This window comes from Arvicola amphibius, chromosome 1 (genome assembly GCF_903992535.2).
Source record: "Arvicola amphibius chromosome 1, mArvAmp1.2, whole genome shotgun sequence".
Lineage (NCBI taxonomy): Eukaryota > Metazoa > Chordata > Mammalia > Rodentia > Cricetidae > Arvicola > Arvicola amphibius.
In genome coordinates, this window is record NC_052047.1 from 143,253,218 (window position 1) to 143,271,504 (window position 18,287).

Consider the following 18,287-nt stretch of genomic DNA (forward strand, 5'->3'; position numbering starts at 1 on the left):
ACCAAGACAGGAACACTGCAGCACAGTCCTGAAAACCAGCACTGAGGAAACTGAGGCAGGAGGATCATGAGATGGCTAGACTGGGTGAAACAGGAAGATCCTGACTCAAAAAAACAAACAGCTACGTGGAGGAGTGCAGCACACCTTTGATTCTAGCACTTGCGAGGCAGAGGCAGGCAGTTCTCTCTGTGAGTTCGAGGCCAGCCTGGTCTACAGAGCAAGTTCCAGGACAGCCAGGGCTACACAAAAAAAACCCTGTCTAGAAAAAGCAAAACAAACAAAAACAAACCAGGCATGTTGTTTAATGCCTACAGTCCCAGTACTTAGGGGTTAGAGGGAGAAGGATCCCAAGTTTGAGGCCAGCCTCATTTACATAACAAGTTCAAGGCTAGCCTAGGCTACATGAAACCCTGTCTCAAAATACCAAGGTGGATGTGGTGGTGCACTCAGCACTCAGGAGGCAAGAAGCAGGTGTAGCTCTGTGAGTTCCAGGCTAGCCCGGGCTATACAGACAGACTTTGTCTCAAAAACAAAACCTATTCAAAATCCACATTAAAACAAACACTGCTAAAATCTCAGAGAACATTCTCCAGAGCCACACTGGAATACAGCCTACTGCCATAAGAAATACAGAAAATCCTCGGTTATTTGAGAATTACACATGTTTCTAGGTGATGTAGATTGAGCTCGAAAGCTGGCCTACATCAAGCCATCCACTGGTTTTCAGCAGGTCTCTGAATGGGGAAAGTAAAATCTTTTCCACAGTTGCTGCTGGAATAAAAGCCTCGAAACCCACAAGTGCTCTGTTGAATAAAAGAAGCAAAGAAAGGAAGGGGGGCACACAGCTCGGCCTCTGCACTGGTGTGGAGTTCCACAGGTCGGTACTGACCTCTGACAATGGAAATTGGGACGGGTATAAGGGTAGGAAGGTTGGCACTGGGAGCCACTGTGGTGGCCGTCCTCAGAGTGATGTTTGCCAAAGCTCGTGGACCCTGTACTAGGATATAGGCACTCTACTGGGGCTGAATTTTGCCCCGATTAAAACAAAAGTCCAAGGCCCACAGAAAATGTTAACAGTCATTTGATTTTGAGAAACTGATGCTAAGGATGTATCGGGCCCGTGTGCTCAAGGAAGCTACAGAAAACATGGTGGGCACAAGGTCACGCCACCCTCCATGGCTGACAGGAGGCAGGGCATTGCAACAGCAGATGGAAACTGTGCTCAGGCATCAGAGCCACACCAAAGTTAAAATGAGACATGTCTTACTACATAAAGACAGCCTGAACGTAGAAACATATATGAATACCATGCATTCAAAAATAATGGTTGGTATATATAAAAATGTCTTCCCTGCTGAATACGCCAATCTTACCCCAAATGTTTTGACAGTGTCTGCCATCTTCGTTTGCGTTATTTTCCAGATCTCCCTTCTCGGGACAGTGGGGCAGTGAGCATCGCGGGGCAGCAGAGGAACCATGCTATCCCTGGACCGGGGAGGATGATGGATACAGCAACAGGTCTGAGCTCACCTCTTTTCGCTCTGCATCAACCTGCATTCTTGCCTGCGTCACAGCAGCCTCCCTGCATGAGCTCGCCTGCTTGGCTTGTTCAAACAGTGTCTTCAGCTGCTGGGCTGTGCTGAGCAAGGAGTTGACCATCTCTTCCAGGTACAGCCAGCTCCGCTGTTCTGACATCTCCAGCCCGCTGACCACGGTGGGAGAGACAGCTTTGGTGGGGGTGGAGGGTGGCACAGCCAAGGCAGGCAGGGACGTCAGGACTAGAATGTGGAAGGGGACAAACCAAAGGTTAGTGACTCCCAAGCCCGACACACTCAGGTGTGAGGAGACACACTGGTGGTGAGCTGGGGAAGGAAAAGGGTGAAAAGGTCCATCCCTACTTCTTGTTCACATTCCCACACGTCTGTTGTCAGTCAAAAGCTTTCCCCAGGGGCTGGAGAGATGGCTCAGTGGGTAAGAGCATTGCCTGTTCTTCCAAAGGTCCTGAGTTCAATTCCCAGCAACCACATGGTGGCTCACAACCATCTGAGATGAGGTCTGGTGCCCTCTTCTGACCTGCAGACATACACACAGACAGAATATTGTATACATAATAAATAAATATTTAAAAAAAAAAAAAAAAGCTTTCCCCAAGGGCTGAGCACTTCCACCATGAGACCTAGAGTAGAAGCTCAGACAAGAGGTGAGTGACAAGCAGGATACCCAGAGACGGGGTAGCCATGAAACATGGAAGGAACCAGCCATAGGACAAGCACACCAAGGCCAGGGAATGGAGACTCAACCTGAACCACACACGGGAAAACCAAGGCTCACCTGGAAAGCCTCTCAAGGCCTGTAGTCAATACAGGGGTTATTAAGAACAGCGGGAGCATGGTTCTCATGACTGGAGAAGAAAGTCACCAACACAGACAGAAGGGACCAGAACACACTGTGACTTTATACTCAGTAGACACTGAACTCCCCCTGCAGGAAGGTCTACTATAGATATGTGTGTGTGTGTGTGTGTGTGTGTGTGTGTAGCTGAGTAGATTGGAGTGGACACATCCTAACAGCCATGAACACCCACCAACATGGCAGGGCTTCTGTGGGATGTTGTATCTACTGCACAAAGCCTCTTCCCAATGCTCACCGTGAACTGGATAAGGCACACAGTCACCACAAAGCCAGCAATCAACAATTTCAGGCCACTGTGACTTAGGCCCACAGCATGCAGAGGGGAATCCCACATCACCACCGGCTTCTGAAAGGTGAGGGGAAGGCATAACTTGGGATGACGGCTGGTAAGATTGCTCGTTGAGTAAGGCCCTTGCACACAAGCACAAAGACCTGAGTTCAAATCCCAGGAACTCTGGAAAAGCTAGATGCCTATGGGGAGATGTGAGCTTAAGGTGGGAGATTCCATTCCGGAATACAAGGTAGCCTGGCACTGGCGGTGGAGAAACAAGAGACCTTGTGTCGAATAAGGTAGAAGGTGAGGACTGACACCCGAGGCTGGTTTCTGAGCTCCATGTACACATACCATGTGCACCAAGGAATCATGTGTCCACACTTCCATACACATATGTGCGAAAACACACATGACAGGTATGGTGGTGCAGCCTTTGACTCTAGCACTCAGAAGAGGCAGGTGGATTTCTGTGAGTTCAAAGCCAGCAAGTTCTAGACCATGCCAGTCAGAGCTATCCAGACCCCATCTCAAAACAACAACAACAAAAAAGGACAGCTCCCAAATAAACACACACGGGGGGGGGGGGGGGAGAAAAAAAAAAAGAGAGAAAGAGAGAGCAAGAGAGAAAGACAGAAAGAAAGAAAGAAAGAAAGAAAGAAAGAAAGAAAGAAAGAAAGAAAGAAAGAGAACTGAAAAGAAAACTCTCAAGTGTCCGATTAAGGCCGAGAGTAAGAAAGTACCTTCAATAAGGGGCAGGTCTACAGAGGCCACCTATGGGGCTCCTGCTGCCTCCTACAGGGCTCCAAGTCTGGGCATATGAGCAGAAATCAGAAAAGCAGCAATCATGACCCACAGATTAAACCAGGAAGCCCGATGTTCAAGTTAGTGTAAAGTGTGATGAGGCACTATAGACCTTTGTGGACTCAGGAACCTCCCAGGAGGTTCCCTACCCTCAATCAGGTGTCACGGTTAACCTCAGCAAGAGGACAGGGCTCAGAAGAAAAGCAGCCCCATCCCAGGTCTGCATCATCACTGACAAAGCCACAACAAGGCATGCCACAAAAGTCAACATTGCAGTATTCTACATGACTGCTGCTGTTAACCCCCAACACGGTAGGTAAAAGGCCAAGTGTCGAAGGGACAACGTTCAGGAAGCAAGTCACTGGGGACCACCAGTCACTGGCTCATGGGTGGCTAGTAAATGCTTACTTAATTCTTGAGTTTTATATAATCTTTTTTTTTTTCTTTTTGGTTTCTCAAGACAGGGGGATGGGACTAAAGTTATGGGCCACGACAGCCTAGCCATACCATCCTCTCTCTCTCTCTCTCTCTCTCTCTCTCTCTCTCTCTCTCCTCTCTCTCTCTCTCTCTCCCCCCTCTCTCTCTGTGTGTGTGTGTGTGTGTGTGTAGGAAACAAAACACTGAAGCATGTTGGGTGAAGCCTGCAACTACTCAAATATTTAGGGGATAAAGTTTTGCATTTATAACTTCTTTTTGAATATTTGATGTCATTCTCAGATTTTTGTTGTTTTGTTTTGTTTTGTTTTTCAAGACAGGGTTTTCCTGTATAGCCTTGGCTGTCCTGGAACTTGCTCTGTGGATCAGACTAACCTCGAACTCATAGAAATCTGCCTGGCTCTGCCCCCCCCCCCCAGGTGCCAGGATTAAAGGCATGTGCCACTACCACCCAGCCAAAAAAATTATTTTAATGTTATAAAATATCAGTCGTCTCCTACAAGCTGAGTCAAAGATGGAGCAAGCAGTAAAGGACACAGTCCACCCAGGGCAGGACAGGGTCCAGCGTGCAGCGAGACAGGGAGGAGGCTGAAACCGCTGGAAGACGTGGAGTCAGCATGAGTCTAGTTCAGAGAGACTAAAGGGAAGATAATGTGAGCCAGGTACATGCCTGGTAGCGTAATCCTTTACTCCAAGCACTCAGGAGGCAGAGGCAGATGTACACCCGTGAGTTCAATGTCAGGGCCTACTAGTGCCAGGACAGCCAGGGCTACACAGAGAAACCCTGTCTTTGGGGGGGTGGGAGGAGAAAATGAAACAAAGGAGAGGGGAAGGAATTTTAGTTTGGTTCTCATGCTGGAGAGCATGACAAATATAAAAACAAATGCTCAGCAGCAGGAGGAAGTTCAGGTAGTACTTTATCCACCGTATGTACTTTTCAAAAGTATACTGACACAGAAATTTACCCAAAACAGGCTGCTAAGTGAAAACCCAAGGTCAAACTGCCCACACAGAGAGGGTCATTTCTGCTCTCAGCTACAGGGACACAGGGACGCAGTCTCTGTGATGGTTTGAAAGAAAATGGCCCCAAAGGAAGAGGCACTATTAGGTGGTGTGGCTTTGCTGGAGTGGGTATGGTCTTGTTGGAGGAAGTGTGTCACTGTGGTGGCAGGCTTTGAGGTCTCATATATGCTTAAGCCATGCCCAGGGAGATGGCTCACTTCCTATTTCCTTTGGATCAAGATGTGAGGACTCCCAGCTCCGGCATCATGCTGCCTTCACGCTGCCATGCTCTCCACCATGACAATAATGGACGAAACCTCTGAACTCTAAGCAAGCCGCCCCAATGAAATGTTTCCCTTGTAGCCAGCAGTGGTGGTGCACACCTTTACTCCCAGCACTCGGAAGGCAGAGGCAGGCCGATCTCTGTGAGTTCGAGGACAGCCTGGTCTACAGAGAGAGTTAGAGGATAGGCTTCAAAGCTACACACAGAAAGCCTATCTCACAAAAAAAAAAAAAAAAAAAAAAGGTTTCCCTTGTAAGAGTTGTCGTGGTCATGGAGTCTCTTCACAGCAATAGAAGCCCTAACTAAGACAGTCTCTCACACCACACACTTCTTGGTCCAGTTCCACGGTCTGTCAAGGCAAGGAGATGGTCTGCTCACATACTTCTGCTGGGGTGGACCTGACACTGGTGTAGGAGGCCCTTCTGTCTATGTGTTGTTTTCATTGGTTAATAAAGGAACTGCTTTGGCGTATAGCAGAGCTGTAAGGGAACAGAACTAGGCGGGGAAAACTAAACGGATTTCTGGGAGGAAGAAGGCAGAGTGACAGAGAGATGTCATGGAGCCGCTGCCGCTGAAACTTTGCTGGTAGGCCACGACCTCGTGGGGATGCACAGATTAATGGAGATGGATTAAATTAAGATGTAAGAGTTAGCCAATAAGAAGCTAGAGCTAATGGGCCAAGCAGTGATTTAATTAATACAGTTTCTGTGTGATTATTTCAGGTGTAAGCTAGCCGGGCTGCGGGAAGAACAAGTGGTCCCTCCCTCCAGCATGACATTAGCAGCATTAGGTCATTTTGGTCTCTACGGAAGTAGCCTGCTACAAACAAAAGCCTTACACGTAACTGAACAGCACAGTTGGGCCCAAAAAACTTTCTTTAAAAACACCTGGACCGGGGCTGGAGAGATGGCTCAGCGGTTAAGAGCACTGCCTGCTCTTCCAAAGGTCCTGAGTTCAATTCCCAGCAACCACATGGTGGCTCACAACCATCTGTAATGAGGTCTGGTGCCCTCTTCTGACCTGCAGGCATACATGCAGAGAGAATATTGTATACATAATAAATAAGTAAATATTTAAAAAAAAAAAAAAAAAAACACCTGGACCTTGCCAGACCTAACCCAGCAAGCACTTCAAGAGAAAAAACAAGCACACCAGCACAAGCCCCATGAAGCAATTCTAAGGCTGGAGCATGGGTCAGAGGTAGAGCACTTGCCTAGCATGTGTGAGACCCTGGGTTCCAACCACAGCACTACAAAGAGTAAAAATTAAGCCCCCCCCCAATCAAGCAAAACCACAATTCTGAGGACAACAGCTTGCATACACATGGATTCTTTTATACTCACCAATTTTGGGATGTGATGTTGGCAATGCAGCTTCTGGAAACGGCGCAATCTGGCAGCTGTCCTGATAGCCAGGGTAGTGGGGTTCAGGGTGGCCAACCCTGCAGGGGGGCTGCACACCTGCCTCTTGCACTGTTAGTGAGAGAGAGGTAGACAGCCTCAGCACCTTGCTATTGGCACAGCAGATTTAGTTCCTGAGAGAGAGGTAGACAGCCTCAGCACCTTGTTATTGGCACAACAGATTCAGTTCCACGTGCCTACAGCTACATACTCAGCACAGAGATACTGGCCCCGGGAGGTACTGGCCGCGGGAGGCGACAGAGTGAGCAGTTTGAATTGATACATTGGGATTTGGGTGGTTATTGAAATAAAATTTATCACAAAAGATACTATCATGTACTTTGCTAACATGACTCTTAGAATATTTAAAACTACACATTGTAGCCTGGCGGTGGTGGCGCACACCTTTAATCCCAGAACTTGGGAGGCAGAGGCAGGCGGATCTCTGTGAGTTCAAGGCCAGCCTGGTCTACAAGAGCAAGTTCCAGGACAGGCACCAGTAACTACAAAGAAATCCTGTCTCAAAAATCAAAACAAAACAAAACAAAAACGCTACACATTGTTTCTAGTGGCTGGCATCAGCTCAAAGCAACATCAATAAATGCTATGTATCTCTATGTGCTGATCCCAGTGCTATTATTTCTCCAGAACCCACCAGGCTCCCACCAAGATCTAGCCCTGCTGGAGGGCCCAGCTGAGGAGTCAGGCGACAGAGGTTTTGGGGACATATCGGCAGATACTAAGACAACTTACCTGTGGCTCCTGCAAAGACATCACCTTGGGCTGGGCTCTCAGAGATGACAGCAGTGGCCTCTACAGTGGACGCTCGGTCAAAGGTTAGTGCTCCAGAGGTAGTGATCTGTCCTGAGGGTGTCACAGTGACTGGAAAAAGCAAAAGGCATTTTACTCATGGCCCGGCCAGGCACTGGGCCCAAAGCATACACTGCTCTTTGCAAAGATGCAGGCCTCAGAGAGGTCCCAGGAGCTGGCCAAAGGAGACACGGTGACATACCCCACACATGGTATGACATCAGGAAGCCCATGGCCTTGGCACCTAGGGGACAGAGCCAGGCAGGGCAGGACTCAGGCCTCTATCCACACTGCTGGGTCTGAGCATAAATAAACTTTAAAATACTTGGCAGTTGAGTCAGACTGTCTCAGAGACAGGAACCCCTCCACTGGGCTAAGGCAGGAAAGCAGGACCACATCTCAGCAAAGCACTGCTCTGCTGTGCTGGCACTCACAGGTGGTGGCTGCCGTGGCGGGGAGCAGCGTGATGTTCTTGGGGGAATCCTTCTTAACTGGAGTTGTGGGCAGCTCATTCTCTTTCTTGCGTCTTTTGTAAGGGACGAAGAGCCTGACTGGGCCACTCTAGGGAGAAAAGTAAAGCTGACCAAGGGCAACAGTACTGAGGGTGACAGTGCCTGCTCCCCACGCCTTAGCAGACCAGCAAGTCTATTAGCACTGCAGAGAGTAGAAGCCCTCCGGAGCCCTCAAAATGGCAGAGATGTTTTCAGAAGAAGAAGAACACAACCTCAACATCTGGAACTTCGGATTCTTAGAAGAAAGGAAGTGGGACCAAGCAAAGGAGAACAAGGGAAACCACAGCCTGAAATAAAAATCCTCACTCAGAGCCATCTGCAGACACATCAGAGAAGCACTGCACGATTGGCACAGTACAGGCCTATAATCTCAGCAACCAAGAGGCAGAGGCAAGGTGACGGCCATGAGTTCAAGTCCAGCCTGGGTTACAGTGTGAGACCTTATGACCAAAACAAAAAGCTCAGGGCCAGGAGTTGTGGCACATGCCATTAATCCCAGCACTCAGGAGGCAGAGGCAGGTAGATCTGAGAGTTCAAGGCCAGTCTTACCTATTTAGTGAGTTCCATGACACCCAGAGCCTCATAGTGAGACCATGCCCCGAAAATAAATAAATGAATGAATAAATAAATAAATGCTGGGCAGTGGTGGCACGTCTTAATCCCAGCATTTGGGAGGCAGAGGCAGGCGGATCTCTTATGAGATCAAGGCCAGCCTACAACAACAAGATCTACAGAGAGTTCCATGATAGGCAATACTACACAGAGAAGCCCTGACTCAAGAAAACCAAAACTAAAATAAAAATAAACGAGAAGCTCAGCAGTGGATGACAGAACTTACCACCAAACCTACCAAGACTGAAAATCTGAGTTTGATCCATGATCCCTTCCACATCAAACATTACCCTAGAAAATTTCCTACAGACATGCCCACATGACAATCTGGCCAAGGTAATTCCTCAAATGAGATTCACTCTTCTAGGTTAACAAAAATTACCCAATACATGCCTCCACCTGGTGACTGTTGTCATCACAGGTGTGTGTGATTTATGTTACTGGTTTTTCGAGACAAGATTTCTCTGTGAAACAGTACTGGCTGCCCTGGAACTTGCTTTAATAGACCAGGCTGGCCTCGAACTCACAGAGATCCGCCTGCCTCTGCCTCCTGAGTCTGGGATTAAAGGCATGCGCCACCATCACCCGGCTGTGTGTAATTTATACTGTGCCTTTGTGAGTGTGGGGCGAATGCTCTACCAACTGAGCTACAGCCCAGCCCTTCCCTCCTTCTTTGTGTGGCTCTCTGGCTTCTGCACCTGCACCTCTCCTGGCTCCAGCTGCTGTTTGCTGTTGTGCTGTGTGGTCTGTCTCTTGCTCATCTCCATGTCTTTGTTTAATTGAGAACCAGACCTTCCAGGCGACACACTGTGGCAGCAAAGGGTACTGACACCCACCATCCCTGGCCTTTTTGCTCTCCTGTTTGTGGGAGACCATGTTGTCTGGCTGAAGTGTCTCCTGTGGGATGTAGTGGTCTCTGAGAGCTCAGCCTGAGTGTGCAGTTGCCTCAGATAAAGTAGACCTCTGGCTGGGTCTGTTGGCTTCTCTGCTAAGCTGGTGCCTACTGGTGGAGCTACAGTGGGGCTCCAGAGTCCCTGGCAGACCCCTGGAATGTAAACTGCCGTCTGTTATCTGAGCAGGTTAATCTACGGCTCTTCGAAGGCAAACCTCTGCAGCCTGCTCCTAATCTTAATCTTCTCTTGGCTGCCGATTTTCTTGATTCTCTCTGGCTGAGGCAAGGCAGCATCTGCTCTGATGTAGCTACTAGTTTTCCCACTGTTCCCAGAATATTCTTGGTCTTGGATATCCCTATAGTCTCTAAAACAGTCAGTTCTTTAGAGGAGTCACAGCTCACCCCATCAGAATAGCAGCCCTGCTCTGTGAACAGGGGTTAAGGCAGGATCCATCACAATTTGGAAACTAGCCCTAGAAACTAGCTCAGCTAAAGATACCAGACTGATACAGAGGGGCTGAGGTAAGGGGTTTCACCCTAGCACTGGTTGGGAAGTCACTGTAACCCACAGCGGTTAGGTGAGCAAGGCTATAGCCTAACCCTACAATGACGTAATCTGTCCCTGCATAGGGAGCTGCAGGAGGAGGACCAATCTCGAGAGGAGCCTTTTCCATCCTGAGCTGGAGGATACCTGGCGCTGCCTCTTGCAGTTGTTCTTTGCTCTGCACTTGGTGCTCGTCTAGGTGTTTACTGACCTCCGGGATCACCAGAGACAATCTCCAGAGATGCCAAGTAGTTGTCTTCCAGTTTCGCCACTCACTCTGGGGGACAGACTAGGGAGCATCTCACAGCCCCTAGTGCAGTGGTCCTCAACCTTCCTAAGGCTGCGACCCTCTAACACAGTTCCTCATGAACTGGCTGCTCTTCCAGAGGTCCTGAGTTCAATTCCCAGTAACCACATGGTGGTTTACAACCATCTGTAATGAGATCTAGTGCCCTCTCCCAGTGTGCAGGCAGAACACTGTATTCATAGCAAATAAATAAATCTTAAAAAAATTATTTCACTGCTACTTCATGACTATAACTTTCTTATAACAGTGTTATGAGTCATAATTTGATATGTAGGATACCTGGTATGTGATCCCGGTGAAAGTACTAACACCCCTCAAAAGGGGCTGTGACCACAGGTTGAGAACCACTGCCCTGGTAACAGCCAAAGCCTAAACTCTGACAGAGTCCAGCCTGCTGAGTGGTATTTAAAGACTGCAGTTGGGTTCCATACCTTAGAAACTCTGGGTCCAGCCCCATGTCACAAGGATAGTCCACGAGCTTCCTTCTAAAAAGTCACAGCTTTTGCTCTCATGTTTACACCTTTGTTACAGTCTGACTTCACTTTTATCCACAGTGGAGTTTGGGTCAAAGCTCATTCCTTGCCCAGGAATAGCCAATGGTTTGGTACCACATGTTGGAAGCTTGTGGCAGCAGCTGGACTCTGGTCACTTCCCTAGAGGTTCCAGGTCCTGCTGACACACTGTGCTGATGATTACCATAGCACACAGAGCTCTCACAAGCCCATGGTGGCCTTGGCGATTTCGGATTTGTGTCCTGGAGCTCTTGAAAGACTAACCCCTCATGCTGCAGTGTGACTCTACAGGCCTGCCTTAGGTGTATAAGATCAAGACACATTGTATAAATGTAGCTAACTGTCAAAGAATTTTTTTTTTTTTTTTTGTTTTCAAGACAGGCCTGTCAAAAGAATATTCTAAAAATATTCTCTCTTAGGAGGTGGGCGAATGGTTCAGAGGTTTACAGCACTTGCTGCCTTTGCAGAAGACTTCTGTTTGATTCCAGCACCCACATGGTGGCTCACAACCATCTACAGTTCCAGTGCAACAGGATCCAAAGCCCTCTTCTGCTCATATACATACAAATAAAATAAAGAAATATTAAAAAAAAAATTCTTTCTCTAACTTTTTTTTTTTTTGGCTTTTCGAGACAGGGTTTCCCTGTGGCTTTGGAGCCTGTCCTGGAGCTAGCTCTTGTAGACCAGGCTGGTCTCGAACTCACAGAGATCCGCCTGCCTCTGCCTCCCGAGTGCTGGGATTAAAGGCGTGCGCCACCACTAACTTTTTTGGGGAGGATCTCATTAAGTAGTCTTGGTTGGCCTGGAACTTGTTATGTAACCCAGGCTGGGTCCAACTGTAGCAATTCACCCAACTCTGTCTCCTGAGTGTTGGTGTTCCAGTCATATGCCACCGTGCCTAGTCTAGATTTTCACTTCTGTCACCTGGTAATTTACCGGACTAGTAATGAAACTAAAGCAAGAAAATCCTAGTTAGGCAGCTTCTACATTATGTTTAAGACATTTAAAAGCATTTTGTATTATTAAGGGAAGAGGAAAGAAAAATAGTACGTTCCTGTTAGCATTTCACTTTTGAATCAGTTAAGAATTTATGCCGGGCTGGAGTACACCTTTAATCCCTGCATTCAGGAAGCAAAGGCAGGCTGATCTCTGTGAGCTCAAGGTTAGCCTGGTCTACAGAGTGAGTTCTGGGACAGCCAAAGATACACAGAGAAACCTTGTCTCAAAAAAACCAAAAAATAAAAAAAGAATTTAGAATAAGGAGCCATTTCAAGGACATTAAAAGATCAATCCATGGTAAGGCAGGAAGTTTTGTTTCCTGGTGGCAAGGACGTTAAAAGATCTCCCATTTCGGTGTCCCTACAGCTATCTTGTACCCAGCGAAAGCAGCAGCCGTCAGAGAGAAAAGAACCTGGGAAACGGAGGGACAGCGCTTCCACAGGAGACACACAACACCTCGTGACTTACTAGAGTCATGTCATCACAACAGGCAGCACAGGTACAGGAGGCAGCGTGGGGGTTCAGAATACCATCCTGAAACAGAGAACGTGCTAGAGATATTATAGACGTATAAATATGGGAGTATATAGATAGGAATACAGAAATCAGGGAGTCTGCCACCACCAGGAGTTGTTCAATGCTAGACTGTACCCCCACCACCAAGACAAAAAAAATCTGAGCATAAAACACAGTCACTTGTGGAAACTCCTTGTCTACACAACCCCCACTGTCAGTAGGCTTTATTCTCTCTTCCTAGTAATGAGACTCCACAGACACCGAGAGCCACAGCCAGGTGCTGACTTGGAGCAGGAATGAAGCCTTTTTCCTTAGCCTGAAGAGTGGGTGTAGTGGTTAAGAGCTCTTAATTGCTCTTGTAGAAGACCAAGCACCCAATGGCAGTTCACAGCTGTCTGTAATTCCAGTCCCAGGGGATCTGACATCACAGGTACCATTTATGTGGGACACACACACACATGCAGGCAAAACACCACTCATACACATAAAATAATAAAACTGAAGAAAAAAACCCATTTTCGTCCTTGTGAGGAAAATGGGGCAAAAGGAAGGCAGATGTGGCCGGGTGCTGTCAGTCTGACTTCCTCTACCTTCATTCTCATGAGTCTGATGCTGCCCTTTTCTGTGCCTACTGTGGCCCCATCTGCTCCCCACAGCAGTTCCCTGAGTCAGCGCCAGCACACACCCAGCACACACCCAGCACACACCCAATAACATCAGAAGGGCAGGTGAACTGCTCTGATTACACTGTGAGTACACGTCATCAGATCCCGTCTGGTACCATGTCCTGGGCACTTCCTACTGCTCATCCTGAGGCCGGCTGGTCCCAGCACATACCTGGATGAGGCACTGCAGGGGTCTGCCTGCATAGCGGATGCTTCTCTTCCAGTCCTTGCTGCTCGCCCTTCCTGCCATGGCTTCAAACTCAGTTGGGCTGTACCAGTTTTCCCCCTGCTTGATACATCGGCCCCGCCCACCTGGAATGAAGGGGGCTGGTCTTTAGACATCATCAAGGCCTGTTGCTGGCTTATGCCTTTTTTTTTTCTTTCTTTCTTTTTCTATGCCCTCCTGGCCTCTAAGCTCACTTACCCTATGGTCACCCAATAAGCTGCCTGGCAAGTCATAGCAAATCGACTGTGCGTGGTTACTATAAGCAGCACTGGGCCCCCTCAGGAGCCCTCTGTCACCTGACTTGTCTGAGACAACTGGGGAAGACGGCTAAGCTCTGCCGCTCTTCTGCTGCTTCTCCTATTAAGGGACAACTGTGACCCTGAACTTGTCCTTAGGTCTGTCCCTGCCTTGTGCCCTCCATGGCCTAGGCTCAGGAGACCAGGGCTGAAAGTCACCCGCATACCCATTTCTTCTAACACATTAACATACGCCAGGTTTCCTTGGCCTCAGTTTACCAAGAGGGTCACACAGAAGAACAAAGCCCCAACATGGAACGGCAGGAGCCAAGTGCCGCCTCACCTGAGCCAAGCCTGCTCTTGTACAGGGTGCCGCTGATGTTACGACAGCGCACGGGCAGCTCACTGTCATACACCGAAGGGTCCCAGTTGTACTTGGTGCCACCTTTCTCCTGGCCAGGTGCCAGTGGGGTAGGAGGAGACTGAGGACCTGGGCAAAGAGAGGCTCAGAGGATTAGAGCAGAGCGACAGAACAGCCCAGGATGGTCCACCCCCAACCACAAAGCCACTCACAGGTACAGAAGGATAGCCCTGAGGGGCAGTGCCACCCCTTCAACTGTGGGTGGCATTCCTTCTCTGCCTGGAAAATTTTGCCTTTTCTATAAACATCTATTTTGTCTTAAAATTTACCACTGCGGAGGAGGGGAGGGGAGGCCCAGGGTCAGGTGCTGCAGGTACCTGGGGTAAGAGGTGCTGCTGGGCCCTTCAGCCCCGTGGTCTCCACAATGCTCCCATCTGTGTGTACAACTATTAGTGTGGCTTTCTCAGTGTTCAGGCTGTCCCCGATCTGCAGGGCTGTCCTACCAGACTAGAAGGAAAGACACTCTTGTCAGCTCTAGGATAGCCAGAGGCACATGACTTGACCCAGTGGAATGTGGCCCTACTGCAAGACTCTCACTACTAATCAGCAAGAGAGGATGTTCACCTCAGCTCACACAGCCTTCCACAGACATCCCCAAGGCACACAGGAAAGAGCCGAGAAAAGACAACGGCTCCTGAGTGTCCACACACCTGTCAAAGCTGAAGTGATCACATACACAGGTTCCTTCTGGACACTGAGCACGTCTACCTTGTCTAAGAAGACTGTGCCCAGTTTCTGAAGGCTTCAGAGAAAGCAGGATGGTGTGACCGACCACAGAAAGTCTGCTGATGGACACAGGTGCTCCTGAAAGCATCCTGGATGCTAATGCCTTCATGAGTGAGCGCAATCAAAGAACTAATGGACTGTAAGCCTCGGAGACAGGGCAGAGAGGTCGGAGACAGGGACTCCTCGTGAGTCCATAGATCTCAACAGAATGCACGCAAAGCCAGGCACTGAGAGGTAGCTCTATTAGGGGCCGAGAGCAGCCTGAGCCTGGTAGAACACAAGTTGCAAAGCCAGCTGGCATGGAGGATGGCCTGATCCGAGCCTAAGGGTTCCTCACAGCTTTCTCTCTCTGCCTTTCTGGGTTTATACAGCACCTTTCATGTCGGGGACCCAAAGTGAGGATAAAGCCCTAACTCAAAATGGGTCACCTGCCTTGCCTAGCCCGTCCCTGAGGCTCCCGAGAGCACAGGGAGGCACGCAGGCCCCCCAGGCTCACAGAACAGCAAGTGCTCAACCACACCTAAACTCTGAGAGGGTCTTGAGAATGAGTACTCCCCTCGTGGGCTGTGCCAAGTCAAAGGCTCTGAGGACAGTTCCAGCACCCTGAACTCCACCAAGAACAGCTTACCAGGACATGCCCTGATATGGATGCCGCGTTCGCCACTGACGTTGTGAAGACATTATCTGCTGAGGACCCCACATTTGCCACGGTCACTGTAGTCACTTCTGCAACAGAATGGAACAGAACAGAGCTTCACTCATGGGAAAGGAAGAACACAAAAGCAAAGATCTTTACAGTGCCCCACATGGGTATACACACTCCTCCCAGACATGTTAACACTAGTGTTGATGTTCAGCTGACATCTCTCGTTCAGTCTAAAGTACTTGCTTCTCCCAGAAAACAGGGCGTCTACCCTTCGCCACCAAAGCTTTTCACATGCGGCAAAAGATTCACCATACCCTCCCATTCCCACTTTGCCACTGGCCTTTCTCCCTTTGCAAAGAAGCTGCAGGTCTCATAGGCCTGGGACACCCCCTTGACGATCAAGACATGGCAAACTCCAGTTCTGCCTCACCCTCTCCATTGTCATAGCTCAGGACATCCTACAGCCTTGAGTCTACTATCTGAGATCTCCATGTCATCCTTCCCCAGAAACTCTTCCTCCTGAAAAACACGTCAATCTGCCATGCCACTCCTGTAATATGAACTTGACTCCTTGGGGCAGACAGGTCTATCAACAGTAACTTCACAGAGCAGCTCCACAAAGGTGTGCCATGTCCCTGATGCTCCTGCCACACATGCCACTAGGTTCCTCTGTATCCTGCTGCCTGCTACTATGTATCCTTTGCAACTGGCCTTCCCAATCTCTAACACAGGTTCTGTCTGGCACCCAGCATTCTAAAATGCTCAACACCCAGGGGAACTTCTGGCATAGAAGAAGTACCCGAAGATGCCAACTGGAGTCCTGCCAGCCCCATTAACCCAGCCCTGATCAACCTGCACCCTGTACCTGTCTAGTTCATATCCATATACCAGTCCATACATGGACATACCTAATTCACCAACTTAGCTAGCACTAGGCCACCTGGACAGTCTCTGACTTCAGAAACTTAGAACAAAAAAGCAGAAACGCTCTGATACATAAATATACAATTAAAATTCTGATACACCACAGATGCACTTCTCTCATGCTACCACAGACAGCATCATACTTCTTTCCTGAACTCGAAAAGTATGTGCAAAAAGGATAAAAACTTCATGACTCCAGATACCACTATCAGCCCAGAATTCATGGGTGAAAAAGAAATATTAAAAGCTCTAAGAAGCCAGGCGGTGGTGGCGCACGCCTTTAATCCCAGCCCTTGGGAGGCAAAGGCAGGCGAATCTCTGTGAGTATGAGACCAGCCTGGTCTACAAGAGTTAGTTCCAGGACAGGTTCCAAAGCTACAGAGAAACCCTGTCTAGAAAAAAACCAAAAAAAAAAAAATCTAAGTAAGAAAAGCCAGGCAGTGGTAGTGCATACTTTTAATCCCAACACTTGGGACACATAGACAGGTGGATCTCTGAATTCAAGCACGCCCTGGTCTACAGAGTTTCGGGACACAGAGAAATCCTGTCTTGAAACAAACAAACAAAAAAGCTCTACAGAAGAGACCAGAGAGATGGCTCAGCAGTTAAGATTACTGGCTGCTCTTCCAAAGGACCTGGGTTCTAATCCCAGAACCCACACAGTGGCTTACCAGGTCTGTCACTCCAGGCCCAGGTATAGAGATAATACATGTAGTCACACACACTAAATGAATTAACTTAATTTATTTGTTTTTTGAGACAGAGTTTCTTTGTGTAGTTCAGGATGTCCTGGAAGTAGCTCTGTAAGCCAGGCTGGCCTCAAACTTGCTGAGATCTGTCTGCCTCTGCCTCCTGAATGATGGAATTAAAAGCATACTGCCCAGCCAAAATTAACTTTAAAAAACAAACAAACAAACAAAAACCTCCAGGAAGGGACCAGAGAGATGGCTTAGATGCTGAATGCATACAGTACTTGCAGAGAACCCAAGTTGAATTCCCATCACTCATGTTGGGTGCTCATAACCATGTATAACTCCAGCTCCTGGAGGAATCTGGTACCTCTAACTTCCACAGGCACCTGCAATCACATACCCATATCCACATACATGCCTAACAGGAAAAATATTATCTTAGAAAAAAGAAAAGCTCCAGGAAGCCTCCCTCACTTCCATGACTCAATCTAGATTTCAGGTAGACAAGCAAAACCAAGACTTCTCCACAACTGTGCTCCAGATCTCATGCTCTGAACAAACACCCAGAGTTGATGTGCCTCAACTCTGATGTACCCTTAAAAGAATCCCAATGCCAAACTTGCAGAGCTTCATATTAGAAAACATCTGACCATACAAAAAGCATAGCAAAATGATGGTATTCCAAGGATCTATGTACAAGTACATTCAGGAGCTCCAATTGGTAGGGAGTTCAGCATTCAGGAAGGTCAAAGGTTGGGGGTTATGGTGGGACTGTAGGAGATAGTGTGGTATGGCATCACTTGTACAGGGTGATGCAGCTCAGCCTGAGGCTCCATTTGTCACCAAACATGAAAATTAGGGTACTCTATGTGTCAAGAAACCAAAAAGAGCAAACCAGTAAATTAATTAATGGAGAAGGAGTGAATATCTGCACAGGAAAAGGCAGACTTAGAAGACCCAGCACAAGGGCACTCATGTCACTATAAGGCAAGGCTGATCTGCATATTACCTTTGAAAAGCTGCCTGCCTTGGAGGACTTTCCTGGCCCTCTGTGCTCAGGTCACACTTGAACTGGCCTTTGGGGCAGGCAGGTCTACCAGCAGTAATGCCACTGATCAAACCTGGAGGACCTTCAGAACAAAATTCACATATCCAGGAAGCAGCAAGAGAGGACACGGCAAGTAGTAGGTATTGAGAAAGTTCCAAAAGGGTTAAAAAAAAATAGAGTAAAGAGGTACATTCACACAAGAAAAAAAAAATATGTATACAGTGTTGTGCCAGGCTAGTGGAGTGTGCAAGATGGATATGCAGGGTATTGTGTGTGTGTGTGTGTGTGTGTGTGTGTGTGTGTGCAAGATGTGTATGCAGCAGAGCATTGTGAGATGCAGGGCAGGGACAGAGCAAGTATGCAAGACATTATGAAGTGCATGGGCAGGAGCA

General features: G+C 48.3%; 1 protein-coding gene across 4 annotated transcripts in view; it reads right to left on the reverse strand.

Annotated features, from left to right (window-relative positions):
* Window positions 1–18,287, reverse strand: part of Deaf1 (DEAF1 transcription factor) — a 28,501-nt gene that overhangs the window by 9,459 nt on the left and 755 nt on the right. For 2 of the 4 annotated variants that reach the window (XM_038324160.2, XM_038324153.2), the window contains exons 2-11: window positions 15,214–15,311; window positions 14,177–14,306; window positions 13,782–13,928; window positions 13,149–13,288; window positions 12,264–12,329; window positions 7,852–7,978; window positions 7,361–7,489; window positions 6,551–6,679; window positions 2,648–2,758; window positions 1,531–1,778 (exon numbers count right to left, since the gene is read on the reverse strand). In XM_038324160.2, the coding sequence (XP_038180088.1) occupies window positions 1,531–1,778; window positions 2,648–2,758; window positions 6,551–6,679; window positions 7,361–7,489; window positions 7,852–7,978; window positions 12,264–12,329; window positions 13,149–13,288; window positions 13,782–13,928; window positions 14,177–14,306; window positions 15,214–15,311 (1,325 nt within the window). The remainder of the gene's footprint in view (window positions 1–1,530; window positions 1,779–2,647; window positions 2,759–6,550; window positions 6,680–7,360; window positions 7,490–7,851; window positions 7,979–12,263; window positions 12,330–13,148; window positions 13,289–13,781; window positions 13,929–14,176; window positions 14,307–15,213; window positions 15,312–18,287) is intronic. The other 2 variants (XM_038324175.2, XM_038324168.2) reach the window with 1 other exon arrangement.